General features: G+C 44.3%; 1 protein-coding gene across 1 annotated transcript in view; it reads left to right on the top strand.

The window, feature by feature from the left end:
- Positions 1-3,901: 3,901 nt before the first annotated feature.
- LOC137570392 (cytosolic phospholipase A2 gamma-like) overlaps positions 3,902-21,553 on the top strand; it is a 140,602-nt gene continuing 122,950 nt past the window's right edge. Inside the window, exons 1-3 of the mRNA XM_068279074.1 lie at positions 3,902-3,976; positions 9,642-9,664; positions 12,122-12,167. Coding sequence (XP_068135175.1) covers positions 3,962-3,976; positions 9,642-9,664; positions 12,122-12,167 — 84 coding nt within the window. The 5' untranslated portion in view covers positions 3,902-3,961. The remainder of the gene's footprint in view (positions 3,977-9,641; positions 9,665-12,121; positions 12,168-21,553) is intronic.

The following is a 21,553-nucleotide window of genomic DNA, read 5'->3' as shown; positions in this document are numbered from 1 at the left end:
TTTAGGGCCTGGTGTCCCCAAAAGACACTACCTGGGTCACAACCTTGTGCCTGTTGCACTGCACCTGTAGTCCTGCACCTGTGCCTTTGATTCCTCTTGTTCCTTACTTTGTTGATCCTAATCACTTGCACAAGACCCTTGGAGCCATGGGTGAAGGACACCTTCACTGGTCGGTGAGAGGCCTAGCCTTTTCACTGACCTGTGTCCTTCATCCATGGCTCAGAGGGTCCTGTGCCAGTCGTTAGGTTTTAGAAGCACTAATAATTTAGGGCCTGGTGTTCCCAAAAGACACTACCTGGGTCACAACCTTGTGCCTGTTGCACTGCACCTGTAGTCCTGCACCTGTGCCATCGGTTCCTCTTGCTCCTCACTTTGTTCTTGTTCCTAACCACTTGCACAAGACCCTTGGAGCCATGGATGAAGGACACCTTGACTGGTCGGTGAGAGGCCTAGCCTTTTCACTGCCCTGTGTCCTTCATCCATGGCTCAGAGGGTCATGTGCCAGTGGTTAGGTTTTTAAAGCACTTCAATTTATTAGGGCCTGGTGTCCCCGAAAGACACTACCTGGGTCACAACCTTGTGCCTGTTGCACTGCACCTGTAGTCCTGCACCTGTGCCATCGGTTCCTCTTGCTCCTCACTTTGTTCTTGTTCCTAACCACTTGCACAAGACCCTTGGAGCCATGGATGAAAGACACCTTGACTGGTCGGTGAGAGGCCTAGCCTTTTCACTGCCCTGTGTCCTTCATCCATGGCTCAGAGGGTCATGTGCCAGTGGTTAGGTTTTTAAAGCACTTCAATTTATTAGGGCCTGGTGTCCCCGAAAGACACTACCTGGGTCACAACCTTGTGCCTGTTGCACTGCACCTGTAGTCATGCACCTCTGCCATCGGTTCCTCTTGCTCCTCACTTTGTTCTTGTTCCTAACCACTTGCACAAGACCCTTGGAGCCATGGATGAAGGACACCTTGACTGGTCGGTGAGAGGCCTAGCCTTTTCACTGCCCTGTGTCCTTCATCCATGGCTCAGAGGGTCATGTGCCAGTGGTTAGGTTTTTAAAGCACTTCAATTTATTAGGGCCTGGTGTCCCCGAAAGACACTACCTGGGTCACAACCTTGTGCCTGTTGCACTGCACCTGTAGTCCTGCACCTGTGCCATCGGTTCCTCTTGCTCCTCACTTTGTTCTTGTTCCTAACCACTTGCACAAGACCCTTGGAGCCATGGATGAAGGACACCTTGACTGGTCGGTGAGAGGCCTAGCCTTTTCACTGCCCTGTGTCCTTCATCCATGGCTCAGAGGGTCATGTGCCAGTGGTTAGGTTTTTAAAGCACTTCAATTTATTAGGGCCTGGTGTCCCCGAAAGACACTACCTGGGTCACAACCTTGTGCCTGTTGCACTGCACCTGTAGTCCTGCACCTGTGCCATCGGTTCCTCTTGCTCCTCACTTTGTTCTTGTTCCTAACCACTTGCACAAGACCCTTGGAGCCATGGATGAAGGACACCTTGACTGGTCGGTGAGAGGCCTAGCCTTTTCACTGCCCTGTGTCCTTCATCCATGGCTCAGAGGGTCATGTGCCAGTGGTTAGGTTTTTAAAGCACTTCAATTTATTAGGGCCTGGTGTCCCCGAAAGACACTACCTGGGTCACAACCTTGTGCCTGTTGCACTGCACCTGTAGTCATGCACCTGTGCCATCGGTTCCTCTTGCTCCTCACTTTGTTCTTGTTCCTAACCACTTGCACAAGACCCTTGGAGCCATGGATGAAGGACACCTTGACTGGTCGGTGAGAGGCCTAGCCTTTTCACTGCCCTGTGTCCTTCATCCATGGCTCAGAGGGTCATGTGCCAGTGGTTAGGTTTTTAAAGCACTTCAATTTATTAGGGCCTGGTGTCCTCGAAAGACACTACCTGGGTCACAACCTTGTGCCTGTTGCACTGCACCTGTAGTCATGCACCTCTGCCATCGGTTCCTCTTGCTCCTCACTTTGTTCTTGTTCCTAACCACTTGCACAAGACCCTTGGAGCCATGGATGAAGGACACCTTGACTGGTCGGTGAGAGGCCTAGCCTTTTCACTGCCCTGTGTCCTTCATCCATGGCTCAGAGGGTCCTGTGCCAGTGGTTAGGTTTTTGAAGCACTTTAATATTAGGTACTGGTGTCCCCGAAAGACACTTGGGCAGCTATGCCCTGCAACTCTTCCAGCACAAAGTTGGTGGTTGGTGTTCCTTAAAACTGACCGGGCTATACCATTGATATGTTATTTTTTTGTCTTCCATGTTGGAAGAATGTTTCCATGTTGGAAAGTGGTTGTTTTTGCAATAAAAAAATTTGTTTTTACATACCTCAGTGTGATGAGTAGTTGTTCTTGTGGTGTGACTGCTCTCCTGAACGTGGTATCCTTCTTCCTAAGGTCATCCTTCACCATCTCCAAAAGGGTATCAAACCTGTCAGGAGATGTAAAGGAAGAAGCTGTAAAGTATGTTGTGGGACAAGGTGTTGGGTGGAGGATGGGGGAGGTGTGTTTACAGAGGTTTGGGAGTGTTGTGGAGGGTGGGGGTGTAGTGTATAGCTAGGTATACAGGGGTGTGGGGGTCAGGGTGGTGTGTTTAGCTAGGTATACAGGGATGAGGTGTTGTGGGGGTGAGGGTGCGGTGTTTAGGAATGGTGGGGGTTGGTGTATTTAGGCCTATATACTTACAGGGGAATAGACATCCGAGTGTAGCTGTAGAACTTCTGTGGGTGTCGTCTGAGGTCCCGGTAGAGGGCCTGGAACTCTCCCTTCCTCTGCCTCCTGGCTAGTAGAGGGTGCACCCACCATCTCCTGCGAGGAGCACGCCTTCTCCCCACATAGTAGTAGGTAAACAACAGGAAGGAGAGAATTCCCAGGTAATAAGCGTAAAAAATGACTGGATCCATGGTCCCAACTGCTGTCTCTGTATCCAAGGATGGTTTCCACACGTCCAGCTGTCTCCAACAATGACCCCAGAGCTTCTGCTGACCTCCCAGAACCCCAGGTATTTATACAGGTTGTTATCTCTTTAAGAATCCGGATCCGGACCGCAACCGTGTTCATACCGCACGGAAACCGTATGCAACCGGACCGGATCCGGACCGGATCCGGACAGGAACCGTACGGTTCAGGTCCGATCCGGCTCCGGTGCGGTCCGGACATCCGGTGCGGTTTTCGCAAAACCGCAAGTGTGAACGGGGCCTTAGGAAGCTGGAGGTATCCCCCAATATTAGGTAGCCTGAGGTGTCCACAGTAATATATATATTTTGGATTATTCAAGTGAAAATTCCGATTGGATTTTCCATTAATTTGCTTGGGAGTGGCAGAAAATTCTGATCACTTGTTTGCAAGATTTTATGGTGTGTGGTAAATGAACTATTTTGTAATCTAGTGGTGCAAGCAATTTGTTTCAGAGTGTTCAATCATTTTTTTTTTCACATTTGGAGAAAAATTTAACACAGGTGTGGCACATTGGTCAGATTTTTCAAATGTTGCAGTCAATCAGAAAAAGTGATTGTAAATTTTGAACTGAAAAGAAATGTAAAAAATGGTATCATTTGTGGCCACCTTAACGGGTGCTAATTTGCTCGTTATATCACATTTCTGGCTCACTGACATCCTCACTAGTAGAATAAGTAACTTATTAAGCTATTAACGGATCAGATTACATTTTATTTCACTTTGGTCTGATTATTTGAAAGTGAAACTAAACTATTGAACTCATTGTGACCTCACAGAAAGAAGGAGTGAACATTTGCCAGGGTTGTATCACAACAGAAAAGACAGCAGTTTTCACTTTGCACTCTATCATCACGAAGTTCCTCAGAGAAAACGTTTCTCACTTCATCCTACTCTGTGTATATGGAGTATGTAAACTAGTTTACATTCAGAAGTCTCTCTGAACTTTCCTCCTGCTTTGGAGACTTAGTAATAACGGTTTGTTGTCCTCAATGGGGAACACAGAGGTGAGTGACTTTACCTGCATTTTCTTAACAACTGTCAATGCTGCATATTGTAGTTAACAATTCAAAGCATTTAAGGACTACTCCAGCGAAAAAAGTAAGCAGCTAAAATCTGACAGAACTAGTTTTGGACTAGTCCATCTCCTCATGGGTGATTCTCAGGGTTTTCCTTATTTTCAAAAGCATTTCCTGAGCGGTAGTAGCTCAGCCTAGCTGGCAAAATAGTGTGCAAGTAAGTAGGGAGGCTGGCTGGTATCTTCCTATTTTGGCAGTTAAATTGCATTTCAGGAAATACTTTTGAAAACAAAGAAAGTCCTGAGAATACCCCATGAGGAGATGGACTAGTCCAAAACTTGTCGGTTCTATAAGATTTTAACTGCTTACTTTTGTTGCTGGAGTGGTGCTTTAAGGTAAGTGGAGAGCAAAGGGCAGCACCCATATCAACTGATTGCAAGCTTGTTTTTGCACTGGTCTGGCTTCAGTCATTATTGATTAAATGCTGAACTGTTTGCTGAATCTCTTGATGAATGTCATGTTACATTTGTCACGGTAATTGTTAGGATGTCTACCAATTCTGTACAAGGGGGTATCGTAAGGTTTTGATTATCCCCTTTAAAAAAAAAATTTGATGGAAAGTTTCTTTTGATTTGTAGATTTCAACTCTTCTCTACATAGTCACCATCCAGATTTACACATTTTATACCATTATTACCTTAGAAGTCTGCAGAGTGCACCTCAAAAACTATCCAAGGTCCGTAGGCGGAGCAATCACCCCTGCGACTCCTGCCATTGCAGAGGGGGCCAGAGGTTTTGGAGGCCCCTCCACCTACCTGTCCCCAACCTCAAGTGTTGCCAATTATCAAAGAAATTCCCCATTCACTCACAAAATCCGTGTGTAATTTTGTTCCTGCTTCCAGAGGCTAGTTCACAGCAGAAAACTCTCTGCTGCCATTGGCTGGCTCCTGATCACATGATCCACATGGGTTTCGGGGACCAAGGGGGAACCATGCTATCATTTTTGCATAAGAGGGGGGCCTATTAAGTCTATTTACACCCCTGTCAAGGTCAAAGATAAAAAGCAAGCTTTACTTACCTGGGACTCTTTCCATTGCCTAGAAGTCTATGTGGTCCAGCTCTGCAGTTCAGTTGTCCTCCAGGGTGCTATTGTTACCACTGTATGATCGCAGATGAAAGCCAGCCAGGTTGTGGTCTTCTAAGCATGCACGGGTGCGCCTCTTGCGATCACGCTCCCGTAGCCAGCAGCATTCTTGACTTGCGCAGATCACACAAGACTTGAACCCCACAAGCGCAGGTCACTCCCGGCCAGAAGAGCACAATTGTGAGAGGCATGTGTCACACCCACGCAGAAGCTGACAACCTGGCTGGGGTTAGGGGAGGACAACGGAACTGCAGTGCTGGACCGGATAGACTTTTAGGGGCTGGAAGAAGCTCCAGGTAATTAAAGCTTAATCTTTATTTTTGACCATGGATATCCTTTAAACCATTCTTCCACTTAAAGAATGTTTTTTTATTTTGGGGAACAAGAAAATGCCACTTAGTGCGAGATTAGGCGGATGCTGCAAGATCTCAAAGACATGTGCCCTTGCTTTGTCAACTGCACCTTGAGATGAGTAAGCTGATATATTGCCAGCTAGGAGATAAAGGCCTCACACTTCAGCCACTTCTGACACTTTTGCTTCAATTCTGGTAGGGTGTTCAAGCAAATTACTGCATGTACGGTAATTTACCACATACGATAATGACATTTAGCAATTCTGGTAGATATTAGTCCTGTTTTACCGCATGTGGTAATTAATGTGTTAATTCATGTGGTAATTTACATTCATTTTACTAAAAATCTCTATTCTCATGGAAATTAGGGGGCATGTTAGCACATAATTTACCGATCTGTTTAAGACCTGCCTGTACCTGGAGGTATAGTCAATTTGTATGCATTTGCAGTTGTTAGTTGAGTTCCTATTCAGTTCCTTTTGCTGTTTTAGTGGTGTTCCTATTTAGGCTGTGTAATAGAAAAGAATAGAAAAAATACTCCAGATATTTACTGGATTTTATTTTATAAGGGATGCCTATTAATATACTTTTCATAGATTGCTACATAATCAAATACACCTTCCCGACCCTCAAAAACATCTTCCAAAGACTATCCTAACTTATGAAGACAATTAAAGACTACTGTTATTTATTTACCTTATGCTTACTGCTGAAATACCACTAGTGTTGGGCGAACACCTGGATGTTCGGGTTCGGGAACGTTCGCCGAACATGGCCGCGATGTTCGGCATGTTCGGGCCGAACTCCCCGAACATCCCGCTTTTGGGGGCCCTATGGGGTTGCAGGCATAAGGGGGGAGCATGCCCCGATCGCGCGGGGGGGGGGGGGGGGTCGTAAATTCCCCCCACCCCCTCCGCTAGCGCTCCCCCCTCTGCCCGCTTCCCCATACAAAAGTTTAAGGAAAGTAAAATAGTACCGGTGGTAGTGGGCAGCACGGTGGCGTAGTGGTTAGCTCTCTCGCCTTGCAGCGCTGGGTCCCTGGTTCGAATCCCAGCCAGGGCACTATCTGCAAAGAGTTTGTATGTTCTCTCCGTGTCTGCGTGGGTTTCCTCCGGGCACTCCGGTTTCCTCCCACATTCCAAAAACATACGGATAAGTTAATTGGCTCCCCCTAAAAATTGGCCCTAGACTACAGTACTTACACTACATAAAATAGACATATGGCAATGGTAGGGATTAGATTGTGAGCTCCTTTGAGGGACAGTTAGTGACAAGATAAATATATATATATACACTGTACAGCGCTGCGTAATATGTCGGCGCTATATAAATACTAAATAATAATAATAATAATAATAATAATAAATAGTGGCTGGCAGTGGCACTGTGAAGTGAGTGAGGAGGAGGAGTCCGGAGAGTGACGCGTTGAGGGAGGCCGGACAGCGGGCGGTTCAGCGGTAGTACCCTTGTGGTACTTCCGCCCTTTCTCTGACCTCACGTCCTCTGCATACGAGGGTACGCGTCACGCGTACCCTCGTATGCGTCATCACGCAGAGGACGTGAGGTCAGAGAAAGGGCGGAAGTACCACAAGGGTACTACCGCTGAACCGCCCGCTGCCCGGCCTCCCTCAATGCGTCACTCTCCGGACTCCTCCTCCTCACTCCACAGTGCCACTGCCAGCCACTACCACCGGTACTATTTTACTTTCCTTAAACTTTTGTATGGGGAAGCGGGCAGAGGGGGGAGCGCTAGCGGAGGGGGTGGGGGGAATTTCCGACACCCCCCCCCCCCCGCGATCGGGGCATGCTCCCCCCTTATGCCTGCGACCCCATAGGGGGGCCGTATTCGGCCGAACAGGGCCCTGTTCGGCCAGGCATTGAGCCGTTCGGGCGAACCCGAACAGTTTGGCCGAACACCACCAGGTGTTCGGCCGAACTCGAACATCACCCGAACAGGGTGATGTTCTGCAGAACCCGAACAGTGGCGAACACTGTTCGCCCAACACTAAATACCACACTTTTTACCTCACCTTATGCATTTTCCACACGTTTGACCACATGTTTGGAAATGCAGAAAAATCCTTCAGAATTGCTAAAAGAAAGAGGAAAATTCTGCATGATTCATTTTACCAACAACAAAAATATTTACTGCATATAGCTACCAGAATTGAGGCCAATCTGTACAAAATATAAAGGATACAAGTAGCTGGTTTTCTCAACATCATACACTAATTTAGGGACAGCGCATGGCATGGATTGAATCCATGCTTTGCACTGATGAGGATCAACCATTTCGCAGCAGTCTGTAGGCATGTTGGATTATTGTGGCTCTGCACAATAAACAAGCTGACACATCATTGCATTCCAGCAGTTCTGGAGGTGTGGTTAGCTTACAAGGACAAGGGATAATTTGCATATTCAGCAGTGATGCATCGCGGGAGACTACATATGCTCACTCCAACCTGAATTATCGCAAATTCTTTCTGTTTTAAGAAGGCAAACTTTTGTTACACTGAGGGACCAATGATATTTCATGAATATACCATAACAACTCTTGACTGATAATGAAAACTTTACGATACTCCCTTTCATTATGTATATAGACTAGTTTCGTCTGAATCTGTTGCAGAAAAATCTGACCTGCATGTTTTTTTCTGGGCAGCAGATTGTGTTGCCATTCTCTGGATGAATGGAATCCCTTTGCTCCGCAGGGTAGGGGACCCGGGAGTGGCAATAGACTCTGCAACAGACCTTGAAGTGGTGCATCCAAAGATATGGCAGACTACATCTCTCATTACAAAATTACTTTAAGTATAAGTGTATTAAAGAGTGTGAAAAGGCTGATTGTCAGAAAAGTAGCAATGTTTCTACAGAAATAATAGCTTTAGGTGTGTTCTAATACTACGAGGTGGTGTCAGAGAAAACAGTACTAGAAAATGGAGATAAAGAAAAGAAAAGAAAGCACACACTGTAATGTATGGTAGGAGAGGGGTGAGGACCAATAGGAAAGGTCTTACCTCTTTGCAGATGCTGGGTTGACACATATGGGTTAGCCTTCAGCACGCTTGTGTCCCTCTTGTGCCGGGGACCTGGCATCAGGATGGTGAGTTCTCGATGATAGTTGTGGTTCCAGGGTGGGTGGTGCAGGTTGTTGTCTGTATCTGCCACACTTAGGCGTATATATATGTTGCAACCGGCCGGTAGAGATACACTCCACGAAAGATCTCTATACGTGGCAAATAACTACAACCACCTGCACCACCCTGGAACCACAACCACCATTGAGAACCCACCATTCTGACACCAAGTCAGAGGGACACAAGCGTGCTTGCTGGCTAACCCATATAGGTCACACCAGCATCTACAAAGAGGTGAGACCATTCCTATTGGGCCTTTTAAACCACCAGTAAGCAAGAAAATATTCAGAATAATTTTGGCAGAAGTTTTTTGCCTACTTTATAATACTTCAATTGCAGAGTGCTGAAAGGTTAGAAGATGAAAAATGATCTCTTAGGAAAAAAAGTGAATTGAATCGGGCCCAATGTGTGCTGTGCAAGTAACCTAATGTGTTGTTTGAAAACAGAGCATTCGGCTTGCATTAGTTTAAAGGACTACTGTAGGGTATCGGGGGAAAATGAGTTAAACTTACCCGGGGCTTCTAATGGTCCCCCGCAGACATCCTGGGCCCGCGCTGCCACTCACCGATGCTCCGGGCCCTGCCTTCGGTTCACTTCTGGAATTTCAGACTTTAAAGTCTGAAATCCACTGCGCCTGCGTTGCTGTTGCCTGCGCAGTACGCTCCGGGTGACATCAGCGGGAGCAAGGACACAGCAAAGCATGCGCAGTGGTTTTCAGACTTTAAAGTCTAAAATTCCAGAAGTGAACCGGAGGCAGGGCCGGAGCATCGGTGAGTGGCTGTGTGGGCATAGGATGTCTGCGGGGGACCATTAGAAGCCCTGGGTAAGTTCATCTCATTTTCCCCCGACCCCCTACAGTATTCCTTTAATTTTCAGATTTATATCTGAATCCTTTTAGGTACTTTTGTCCCTGTCACAGAACTGGATTAGTTAGGGACATCTAGTGGTGAAATGGAAACTGCACTCTTTACCACAAGTACGCATTTAAAGAACAAGACATCTCTTTATTTTTCCTACAGAGTAAAGGTGGCGGTATAGGAGGGTAAGTACCCACAATCATTTCTATTATTTGTTTTTGTTTTATTATTTATTAACATTTATTCTGTCATACATGCATTAAAATAAAGGAAAGGTGACATTACAAATAGCCCTGTGGTGTGTCAGTATATGTAACGTGATCTTGTAGTAGCCTCACCATAAAGGCAATGGCATGTCACGGTCCTATAACTATTGTAATGCTCCAATGCCTAATACTATCCCTTCCTCCAAACCCAACAGAAACCCATTGGTGCCAATTTACTATTCCCTCCATCGACTTTACCAAATACAACAACCCTTCAATGTGTTTCCTGCAGCAGAAATAACATGTGTTTGGATACTCGCACCATGAAACCCAGGCTCAGGTCTGGAGTCAACCAAGAAACTCTCCATCATCCCCCAAAACCAAACCTATAAGTCCTGAGCTCCCAAAGACTGCCAAAGCCTCCAGAAGCAAAAGAGAGAGCAGTCTCTGAGCCATCAGTCAGAGACTGCTAACGTGGAGCCAGTGGTGGAATGCTGAAACTGTAGAAAGACTTGGAAGGACCCAGAGCCTTCCCTCTCCTTAGGTAAGTATCTGTTTTGTTTTTTTATTTCCACTTTAGACTCACTTTAATATATGATAAAATACGTTAACCAGGTCACATCTAACTCAACTGTTTTCCAGGTAAAATAAGCCCAGTTTGTCCAACTCTTGGTAAGGGAGACCATTCATCCCTTTGATCAATTTAGTAGCCTTTTCTGGTACCTGTTTTAGAAGGTCAATTCCTATAGTGCGGTGCCCAAAACTATATTCCAGATGTGGCCTCGTAAGTGATTTATACAGAGGGAGTAGTACGCTGGCATCTGGTAGTTTCATTTCCAGTTTTATAAAGTTCTGAGTTTGATTACCTTTTGCTGCTGGTTGGCATTAAATGCCATTGCTCAACCTATCATCAACCAGTATCTTGAGTTTTTCTCTAGTTCTGATATCCCCAGCCATACGCCATTTATTTTAAATGGTGATCTGCCATTGACACATCCAAGATGCATTACCTTACATTTATCTAAATGTAATTATGTCTGCCCATATAGCCATCCTTTAAGGTCATGTTATAATATTTCACTACCCTGCTGAGGGCAAAATGACTTTGTATTTCTTCCACCACGTCATTGATAATTTATCAATGTCAAGTTTTGGGCAAACTTACTCATGGCATGACTTCTCCCCCCACCACCATATCCCACAAGGGACATTTGGCTAGTTTTGTCCCCAAAGCAAGTTAATTCTAGTTCCCCTCTGCCACCAGCTCAACTACTTGGGTTGCTTTGTTGATGACCTGGTCCTGAGATTACGCCCAACCCCAAGGGGATAAACTGAGACCAATTCTTGGATGAAGGAGAAAGAACAGAGTGGTCACATATTCCATAGTATTAATGTTTAAACAGCATTTTTTTATTAATCACTACCTTTTCAGGAATGAACAGACAGTGAGGTTTAAAGGGTGTTTTATTGTGACACCTCACCTGGCATTGGGGTTAAATATTTGTTAAAGAAAGCTTTAAAGGCTACCTGAACTGACATCATGTGACATGATGAGATAAACATGTGTATGTACTGTGCCATTCCTGCATTTAACTGTAGAACTGTGTTCCATTTTTCTTTTCCTCACTCTAAGGATTAAGAATTCAGGTATGCAAATGGAAGTTTCTCTCTAATGTAATTCTCAATGACAACAAATTACCAGCCATTAAACTTTATCCAGGCAAAGAACACCTTTTGAGTGCAGGAAATAGGTAAAAAAAAAGTCAGTTATTCATCGATTGTGGCTTTGGAACATTTACCTGAGACAATAAACACATTAAACCTCCTTTTTTAGCAAAAATCTGGACAATTTATTTTCAGTTCAGGTTTACTTTAACGCAAATCATTGAAAAAAAATGACTGCAAGCTTTCAAAGTAAATAAACAAAACTGTACGTACTTCTTATTTTTATTAAAGGGCTACTTAAGTCAAATTAAAAAAATGAGTTTTACTCACCTGGGGCTCCCCTCGGCCCCCTGCAGCTGTCCGGTGCCCTCGCAGCATCGCTCCGATCCTCCTGTCCCCGCCGGCGGCTGCTTCCGGTTTCGGCGACAGCCGCTGACAGGCTGGGAACGCGAGTGATTCTTCGCGTTTCCAGCCACAATAGCACCCTCTATGCTGTTATTGCAGCCTTCTTGCCACAATAACAGCATAGAGGGCGCTATTGTGGCTGGGAACGCGAAGAATCACTCACTCTCAGCCTGTCGGCGGCTGTCGCCGAAACCGGTAGGAGCCGCCAGCCGGGACAGGAGGATCGGAGCGATGCTGCGAGGGCACCGGACAGCTGCAGGGGGCTGAGGGAAGCCCCAGGTGAGTAAAACTCATTTTTTTTATTTGACTTAAGTATCACTTTAAGTTGCCTTTTTACCTCCTCATCTGCTTTTTTTGTCCTAGCAGAAGACAAACAGAGGACCTTCTGAAACTAGCCTTCGAAGTAACACAGGTAAGCCACTTCACTGCTTGCCAAATCGATGATGGTGCAGAAATGAATGCAAAAGATCTGATCTTTTATATATATTTTGAGCATCCAAATGTGTCTTTCCACCAGAGTCATAATTTACATATTCAGCAGTTGTGTATTGTGGGTAACCACAATTATACACTTAAAGGGGAACTGAAGTAAGAGGTATACGGAGGCTGCCATATTTATTTCCTTTTAATCAATATCAGTTGCCTGGCAGCCCTGCTGGTCTATTTCTCTGCAGTAGTATCTTAATAATGTTGATTAATGTTCAGCGCTGCGTAATATGTTGGCGCTTTATAAATACAATAAATAATAATAATAATAATAACACCAGAAACAAGCATGCAGCTAGTCTTGTCAGATCTGACTTTAAAGTCTGAAACACCTGATCTGCTGCATGCTTGTTCAGGGGCTATGGCTAATAGTATTAGAGGCAGAGGATTAGCAGGGCTGCCAGGCAACTGGTATTGCTTAAAAGAAAATAAACATGGCAGCCTCCATATACCTCTCTCTTCAGTTCCCCTTTAAAGCTGAAGTATCGCAAATACCTTCTGTTTTTAAGACAGCAAACCACACTAAGCATTGCTCTATTAGTAGAAGGGCTTTACGGTGTCTTTTGGTCCTGTATACTTTCCTAGTGGTTTTGGGTCACCATGAGCTGCTTGTGTATTCTGTTACTCCAGAATCATGGCTTGGCTTTTATAATCAAAACTAGCAATGAGGTAAATGGAGAATATAGAAAACGTAATCTGAAATGCTATTTTCATTGAACAATTGCAACAAATATACTGTGCACGAGTGCTGTGTAAGATTTATTGGGATTGATTCACAAGTTTTTCTCTTAAATTATCTCCCCTTGTTTATTTTCACCTCAACCACGAGGTAAGGGAATTCACAAGATAAACAAATAAGGAAAACTTGGGAGAACTCCTGGGGGCCCAAAATGGTGCAGAATATTAATATGTTGGAGCAAATAATTTTAAGCTAGCAAGATGGATTCTCAGAAGCTTGGGCTGCCAAAAACAGCAACCACATTGTATGTGTGTGGAGAATGCCCATCCCCACTTGGGTGAAAGGGTCTCTCTTAGGATGTGATAGCTCTATTCTTCATGCTCAAGCCCTGTCAGATTACTGCTGACAGCACCATGTATTGACCTGAAGAAGCGAGAACTTGCCCACGAAATGTGTTGTCAGAAGTGAAATAAAATTCTCTTTCGAACCATTAAAGCTAATGGGAACCCGGTTTTTTTTTTTATAAAAGTCAGATACTCACCTAAGGAGAGGGAGGCTCTGGGTCCTATAGAGCATTCCCTCTCCTCTCCCGGTGCCCGCTGCTGTCGTGGCTTCCCCGAGGCGGTATTCGACCGTTTCGGTCAAATACCGCTGTCTCCCGGCCGAAGGGAGGCTTCGGAAATGCTTTGGGAGCCCAAGTGCACCCGATGACGGGCCGCTCTACACTGCGCATGTGCGCGCCCTATATGACGCACTCGCGTGTGCACCGCCTGTCTTCGGGAGGACTTGGCTCCGGAAGACTTCCGAAGTCCTCTCAGCGGGGGATGTGAACGGAGGAGCCAGCAGAGCACCGGGAGAGGAGAGGGATGGCTCATTAGGACCGAGCCTTTCCTCTCCTTAGGTGAGTATCTGCCTTTTTTTAAAAAATATGGGGTTACATTAGCTTTAAGGTCGTCGTCATTTATCGTCGTCTTTTTTATTGTTTTTAAACATTTTATCACATCTGATATACATATGATAAAGGGCTTGATTCACTAATCTTCACGGTGTAGTGACAGTGTACTCGAGGATTAGGGGACATTATGCAAAGTGCCTAACGTTCATTATGCAAATAGGGTAACTTGCCGCATGCGCGCAACATATCCATTGCTGCCTCAGATAAAACTCGAAAAATTAGAATATTATGCAAAAGTTTGGGGTTTTTTTTTTAGTAATTTGACTTAAACAGTGAAACTAACATATGAAATAGACTCATTACATGCAAAGCGAGATATGTCAAACCTTTACTTATAATTTTGGTGATTATGGCTTACAGCTAATGAGAACCCCAAAATCAAAATCTCAGAGCATTAGAATATTGTGAAAAATGTTTAATATTCTAGGCTCAAAGTGTCAGACTCTAATCAGCTAATGAATCCAAAACACCAGCAAAGGGTTCTTATTTCATATATTAGTTTCACCTTTTAAAGAGACACTGAAGCGAAAAAAAAATATGATATAGTGAGTTGGTTGTGTACTATGAATAATTACTAGAAGTTTAGCAGCAAAGAAAATCTCATACTTTTATTTTCAGGTACGGTATATAGTGTTTTTTCTAACATTGTATCATTCTATAATATGTGCAGATTACACAACACTCAGCATTCAAAATGAGTCTTTCAGAGCAGTCTGTGAAGTAATGACATCTCCTCTAGCAGAGGAAAAGTAAATAGTCCAGGAACAGTTGAGATAATAAAAGTCAGATAACAGCCCTCTCCACGACTAAAGCTGGCCATACACTGGCCTGATTTGCGCCCGTTTCGACAGCAGATTCGATCACTGGGATCGAATCTGCTGCCAATCGTTCGCGCTACACGCCGAATTTCGATCCATTTCGTCCGATCCCGTCGATCGTGCCGTGCGGAAAATAACCGTCGATCGCCCGCGGGTAAAGAGCGCATCGCTAGCGGCGTTCGAGTGCCCGACGACCGACGCAATAGAGCCCGCATACATTACCTGCTCCGCCGGCGCGACTCCAGTCTCCCGGTCACCGCTGCTCTGTCTGCGCTCTGGTCTCCAGGTCCGGCATGCCTCACTTCTTCTAGCCCGGCAGGAAGTTTAAACAGTAGAGCGCCCTCTACTGTTTAAACTTCCTGCCGGGCTAGAAGAAGTGAGGCATGCTGGACCTGGAGACCAGAGCGCAGACAGAGCAGCGGTGACCGGGGGACTGGAGTCGCGCCGGCGGAGCAGGTAATGTATGCGGGCGGGCGGGGGCAGCAGCAGCAGCACCACCACAACAGATTGTGAACGGTTTCAGGCTGAAATCGGTTCACAATCTGTTTGCTGTAAAGGTAGCCATACGATCCCTCTCTGATCAGATTCGATCAGAGAGGGATCTATCTGTTGGTCGAATCTGATGGCAAATCGACCAGTGTATGGCCACCTTAACTTAGTCGGAGAGCTTAATGGCTTGTTTGCATAGAGATAACAACTGGAGTTTCTCAACTCTTCCTGTACTGGAAACAATTACACTGATGTATCTGATCTTAATGTTTTATTTCTTAGCTGTGCTACACATACAAATCATAACATCATCATTTTTTTTTCGCTTCAGTGTCTCTTTAAGTTAAATTACTGAAATAGATTGTGTTTTGTAAGATATTTTAACTTTTCAAGTTTTAACTGTATAACATGAATTACATATACCATGATTTCATATACCAGCACAAAGTAAAGATTAGTGATTCAGGGCTAAGGAGAGATAAACCAGGGGTGAAGTCAGATTTGAAGAGATAAATTGTGAGTTAATAAACAATTTCATGACTTCATGCTTTCTTTCTGCTCAGATGCTTCCCACCTTGCTGCCGGAGTAATTTGCTGCACACCATAGGAGCTTGTGACTCATTTCCACACTTGGATTAATCCATTGACTGGCAGCAAACGTAGACATTCCCAATCCCGTCTCATAGTTTCTGTTGGGTACCCTGCCGAACAACTGTGATTTGCAAGTATGCTTCACGTACTTACAGTACATGTGAGCATGCAAGAATAAGCTTAGAAACTAATTCTTGCAATGTACAGAGCTGAACTGAGGGAGTTGCCCTTTCACTAGTTCTGCATCAGATCTGCATCAGTTTTTCTGGATCCAGATTTCTGGATGTAGCTATTTATTTTTAGCCACAGGTGCTCTGACTGAAGTCTGACTGGATCAGCCACATGCTTGTTTCAGGTGTGTGATTCAAACAATACTGATGCATGATAGATCAGCAGGCTGCCAGGCAACTGGTATTGTTTAAAAGGAAATAAATATGGCAGCTTCCATACGCCTCTCACACATTAGGTGTTCTTTAAAACACATATTCAAATTACTACTAGTGGTCAATCGCTTAGTAATTCAGACATTTTGGATAAATATAATAAACTGAATGCTAAACATAAAAAAACATCGCTGGTGTTGAGTCTACTAACATGCTTCCAAAGAAAATTAAATAATACCCCATTTGACTGATTGTAAAAAAGGAGTTGTTTATGATTGTAGGAAAATGTGTCTATGTTGGCATTCACTTCTAAAAAAAAACAAAAAAAACATTAAAAACACAGAAACGGACAAAAGAAGTTGAGTGTCAGTTTAGTTTTCTATTGAGCAGGACTACTTTAAATACTTAAACCAAGTATCCTACTAATATAATAAATGGGAAAGTTCAGATGTTTGTTACTCGATCACGCAAAAATGGCTAAACGGATTTGAATGAAATTTGGCACACATAGTACATTACCTGGAATAAAGTATAGGATACTTTTTATTCCCATAACCAAAAAGGGGGCGGAGACAAATACAAATTTCACTTGAAAATGTAAACTGCAGCCATTCTTACACTGTTAATGGTAAGGTTCTCAAACTTTGCACAGTTGGTCGCTGGGTGACTGGGATTAATATTCAGAAAGGTGGGTGGAGTCTGTAAAAGCCAATCAAAATTAACCTATTGCTTTTCAAGGGGAATATTTACATTGCTGCCATTCTTGCACTGTTTATGGCACAAGCCTCAAACCTGGTACAGTTGATCATTGGCTGTATAGGAGAAGGAGAGAGAGGAGAGGAGGCCGGCACTGCAGTCAAAAAATTATTCCATGGTGTAAAAAAGAGGTCAGCATCGAACAAAACGGTGGGTGCTAGGGTTGCGGAGACGAGTTTGGAGAGATTGAGTGAGAAAGAGGTGAAGCTTTTTTGGACCGTTACAACACTGCAACAATATAAAGATGATCAAATCACAGCAAGAGGCTTTAGACGATACGTCGAGCCGTCAGAATATCAAGATGATGAGGAATTTGTGAGAAAATGGAAAACAGCTTATCTGGAATTAGCGACGAAATTACAAGATATAGTACTGGAGCGTTCCAGACAAGAACATGTTAAAACAACCAAGGAAATAGATACAGTGAAACAGCGTTACCAAGAGTTGGTGGGCCGAACCCAATACAATAAAACTCTTAAGAAGATCGACCGTAAGCTGAATATTGTACAAGATACCATCAAAGAACGGAAACTCCGGAAATTTCAAAGGGATAAAGAGGATTATCATCTTAAGAAATACTTTACATGGCAAAGAGGGGGAAGACCTAGGACCCCCAGGAAAGGTAAGGGCCACTGGACTACAGACACAGAGTCAAGCGACGAAGATACAAAAAGAGACAGCAAAGCCCTTGAAGATGCTAAAAACAGATCAGGCAGTGAAAATCGTTCCCGCCCTTTAGGCGGAGCACAAGGAGGGGGAGAAGCAAAACCAGGAAACAAAAGGAAGGGGAAACACCTCTCGTGGGAGGACAAGAAAGCCCCCAGGAATCAGAAAAAGAAAAAATATTAAACCTAGCTATACAAACAGAGAATAGCCTCTTAGAGGTTATTAATCTATCTGATTATATTCTCCCAGAAGGAACGATTGACCTGCTGCAAAAAGGCCTTAATTATAGTCTAGCAACAGACTTTGATTTTGGTAACTTCAAGATAGATCTGTATAAAAATATTAGGCGCCTGAATATTAAGTTGCATTTTCTTAAGAAACAAGTTCAGTGCAACGAGACATCCACCATGTGCTGGGGAGATGCAAGGATTGGCCCGTTAGGGTTTAGCCCACACATTAATTGGACAAAACAAGATCAACAAAATCTTGAGACCCTCATTGAATTGGAATCTGAGACAAATGAGAACCCAGAAACGACTTTTAAGCCATGTAGGTCAATAGCACCATTTCCGGTACAGGCAGGCTCTAGTCTGGACATCTTTCAGAAGATCGTTGAAAAAGAGCTGAAGGCACAGATCTACCCTAAGGTGGAAAGTAATTTATCTTCACAGGAACAAAGAGCATTGAGGTGGCTCAGGAATCGACCCGACTTACAGATAAAACGAGCAGATAAGGGAGGCGCAATCGTTGTAATGTCAGCAGAGCAATATCGTACGGAGGCATTGAGACAGCTTCAAGACCCTAAAACGTACCAAAGCCTGCCATCCGATCCAACTCTCCGATATCAGAATCTGCTTAGGACATTATTAAGGAAAGGAGTCGAACAGGGTGTAATATCATCAAGCCTAGCTAATGGCCTATTACCAACACACCCCATTAAGCCTATTTGGTATCATATACCAAAGGTGCACAAGTCCCGGACCAATCCTCCGGGTCGTCCCATCGTTTCTGGGATGGGATCGACCACGGAGAGGCTGTCCAGGTATCTGGACCATGCCCTCAGACCCCTATTGGATCTAGTCCCTTCCCATTTGTCAGACACAATAGATGTCTTGAAGGGACTGGAGGGCCTCCCCTGGAATTCTGGGGATCTACTTGCGGCTATCGATGTTGAGAGCCTATATAGTCGTATTCCACACGATTTAGGCCTTAGAGCGATTAGATCATTTTTAGACCGCACCGGGAAAGACGCAGCATACAAAGAGTTTATATGCGAGTGTCTGTTATTTGTGCTTACTCACAATGCTTTCGTTTTCGACGACAGATGGTATTGGCAAACCTCGGGTACTGCCATGGGCTCTGCAGTATCATGCACGTATGCTAATCTTTTTTTAGCCTGGTGGGAGGAGGAGTATATCCACTCCCCCAACAACCCATTTATAGGCCAACTGAGGGCATGGTCCAGATATGTGGACGATGTCCTTGTATTTTGGGCCGGGACTTGTGCTGCCTTCGATGACTTTTTACAATATATTAATAACAATACTGCAAATATGATCTTCACTGCTAGTACGTCAGAAGAAAAGATAGCCTTCCTGGACTTGGAGCTTGTTATTGAGGGAGATAAATTAATCTCCAAAGGATACCGGAAAACTACAGCGTCCAACGCACTACTTCATAAGAAAAGCTTCTATCCGGATCATGTTACTCACACGTTGCCCTATGCCCAGTTCCTCCGATTGCGTCGCAATAATGCGCGGGACACCGATTTTTTTGATCAATCTGAGGAACTGGGCAGGAGATTAATAGCAAGGGGCTATGAGGAAGTGACAATACAAAATGCCTTTAAGAAAGCCCACAGTCTAAATAGAGATACTCTCATCAAAAGTACAAAGAGGACAATCAACTCCACAGCAGGGAAAGCTCTGTTTACATTCGATTATACAGGAATGGCGAGTCAAATCAGGAATGTAATTACCAACAACTGGGAGATTCTCACTCGGGATCCCCTACTTAAAAGTCTTGTAAATGATGGACCTCTATTTTCATTTAAACGGGCCCCTACAATAGGCTCCTGTATTAGTAGGAGCGAATTCCATAGTCCAAGACAGGAAACATGGTTGAGACAATATCGACCACAGGGCAACCATAAATGCGGCCACTGTATCTCTTGCACTCAAATGCGTACCGGCACCAATTATCAATTGGGACCACTGCGGCGTTCTGTAAAATCGTTCTACACCTGTCAAACGGACTTCGTCGTCTATTCTATATGGTGTCCTTGTGGTTGTTTCTACATAGGAGAAACCACTAGAACTGTCAGTAGAAGATTTAGGGAGCACTTTAATTCTATAAAATCAGGACATGGTTCCCCACGATTAATTAAACACATGAGAGATGCTCATCAAGGGGACCCTAAATTGATGACTTTTGCAAGCATCACACAAGTGCCACCCCTGTCCCGAGGAGGGGACAGGGAAAGAAAACTCAAAAGGGAAGAAGTACTCCTTATAATACGCACGGACGCCATGGGCCCTTTGGGCCTTAATGATTATACTGATTTATCTTGCTTCCTTGACCCTTAGTGTAGAGTGGTTATTCATCTATAGGCCATGTTCTTTAACAGACAACCCCCGCTCTAGTTTTGATGTCCTCAATGTGTAGTGGACTAAGTCCACTCCACAAGCACCCCTCTTTTTTGATATAAAATAACGTAAGCTGTATTTATCTCCTTTACCTTTTGATCCTCCTTTCCTTTTCATATAAATTAATGGAATATGCAGAATAGGTCCCATTGACCATCCCTCTATACTCCCAAATCTCTCCAATTTTTAACTCTATAAGAAACACACCTTGTAACCAAGGTGACTTCCTTTTAGCCCACTACTCCCGTTTGCTCACTGTCTTTCATATAAATGTTAATAATAATGCTATATTTATACACTAGCACTTTAACGTTATAATTATGTGAGAAACACTATTTATGATAAAAACACACACCATCATGAATTAGGCATAATATTGCCCTAAAACCACGAATATAATCACATTAAACTTCACTGTGTATTTTATCTATTTTTACACTGTAATTAGCTTTCCGACCACTAGATGGTGCAAATCCAGACTTACGCTCTCCATTGAATACAATAGTATCAAGCAGCCACCTAATAAGTGTGGTCTGCACGGAGATCCGTAAACAGGAAATGCAGATGTCCAGGAAGCCCCAGCTGGAGTGCATATGCGTTCCAGCACGTTATGGGGCATTTCTACAGGAAGTGGGCGGTTTCTAACGGCGCGAACACGCCGAACGCTGCCTATGGAGTGTATTTATATCCCAGCCAGCAGCCAGCCCGCATTAGAGCCTCCGTGGAAGCGCTTTTTTGCGCGAAACGGCCGTCAGGCGACAGTACCCAGCACCCACCGCTACCCACACAGCCTACAGAATGGTATGTCACAATTTTGCAATGAACACATGTTTTGCGTTTGTATGACCTCTTTTTTACACCATGGAATAAATTTTTGACTGCAGTGCCGGCCTCCTCTCCTCTCTCTCCTTCTCCTATACAGTATGTGACTTATCTACTGACCAGAGCACGCAGCCAAACCCAGAGGTGTGATAGGCAACGTGGGGTCTACCAGCTCCTTGCTTAGGTACAAATTCCTGCTGCAGTGCCAACCTAAACAACCTCTCCATCTAGAACAGTTGATCATTGGGTGACTGGGGTTCAATTTCAGAAAGGGGGTGGAGCCACACATAGCCAATTAAATTTGTTTCATTTCAATGCAAATTATTGATGCCAAACACCGCAAAGATCACAAACTTGGTAATTGATTAATTGTGTGTTAGGGTTAGAAAAGTAGGCACAGCCAACACCAGCCAAATACATAAATAGGCAATGCCGGGTCATAAGTGAGCGGAGACAAATACAAATTTTACTGGGAAAATGTAAACAGCAGCCATTCTTACACTGTTAA

This window comes from Hyperolius riggenbachi, chromosome 4, assembly GCF_040937935.1.
Source record: "Hyperolius riggenbachi isolate aHypRig1 chromosome 4, aHypRig1.pri, whole genome shotgun sequence".
Classification (NCBI taxonomy): Eukaryota; Metazoa; Chordata; class Amphibia; order Anura; family Hyperoliidae; genus Hyperolius; species Hyperolius riggenbachi.
Note: the sequence above shows the minus strand (reverse complement) of the source record. Positions and strands in the feature narration are given on the sequence as shown.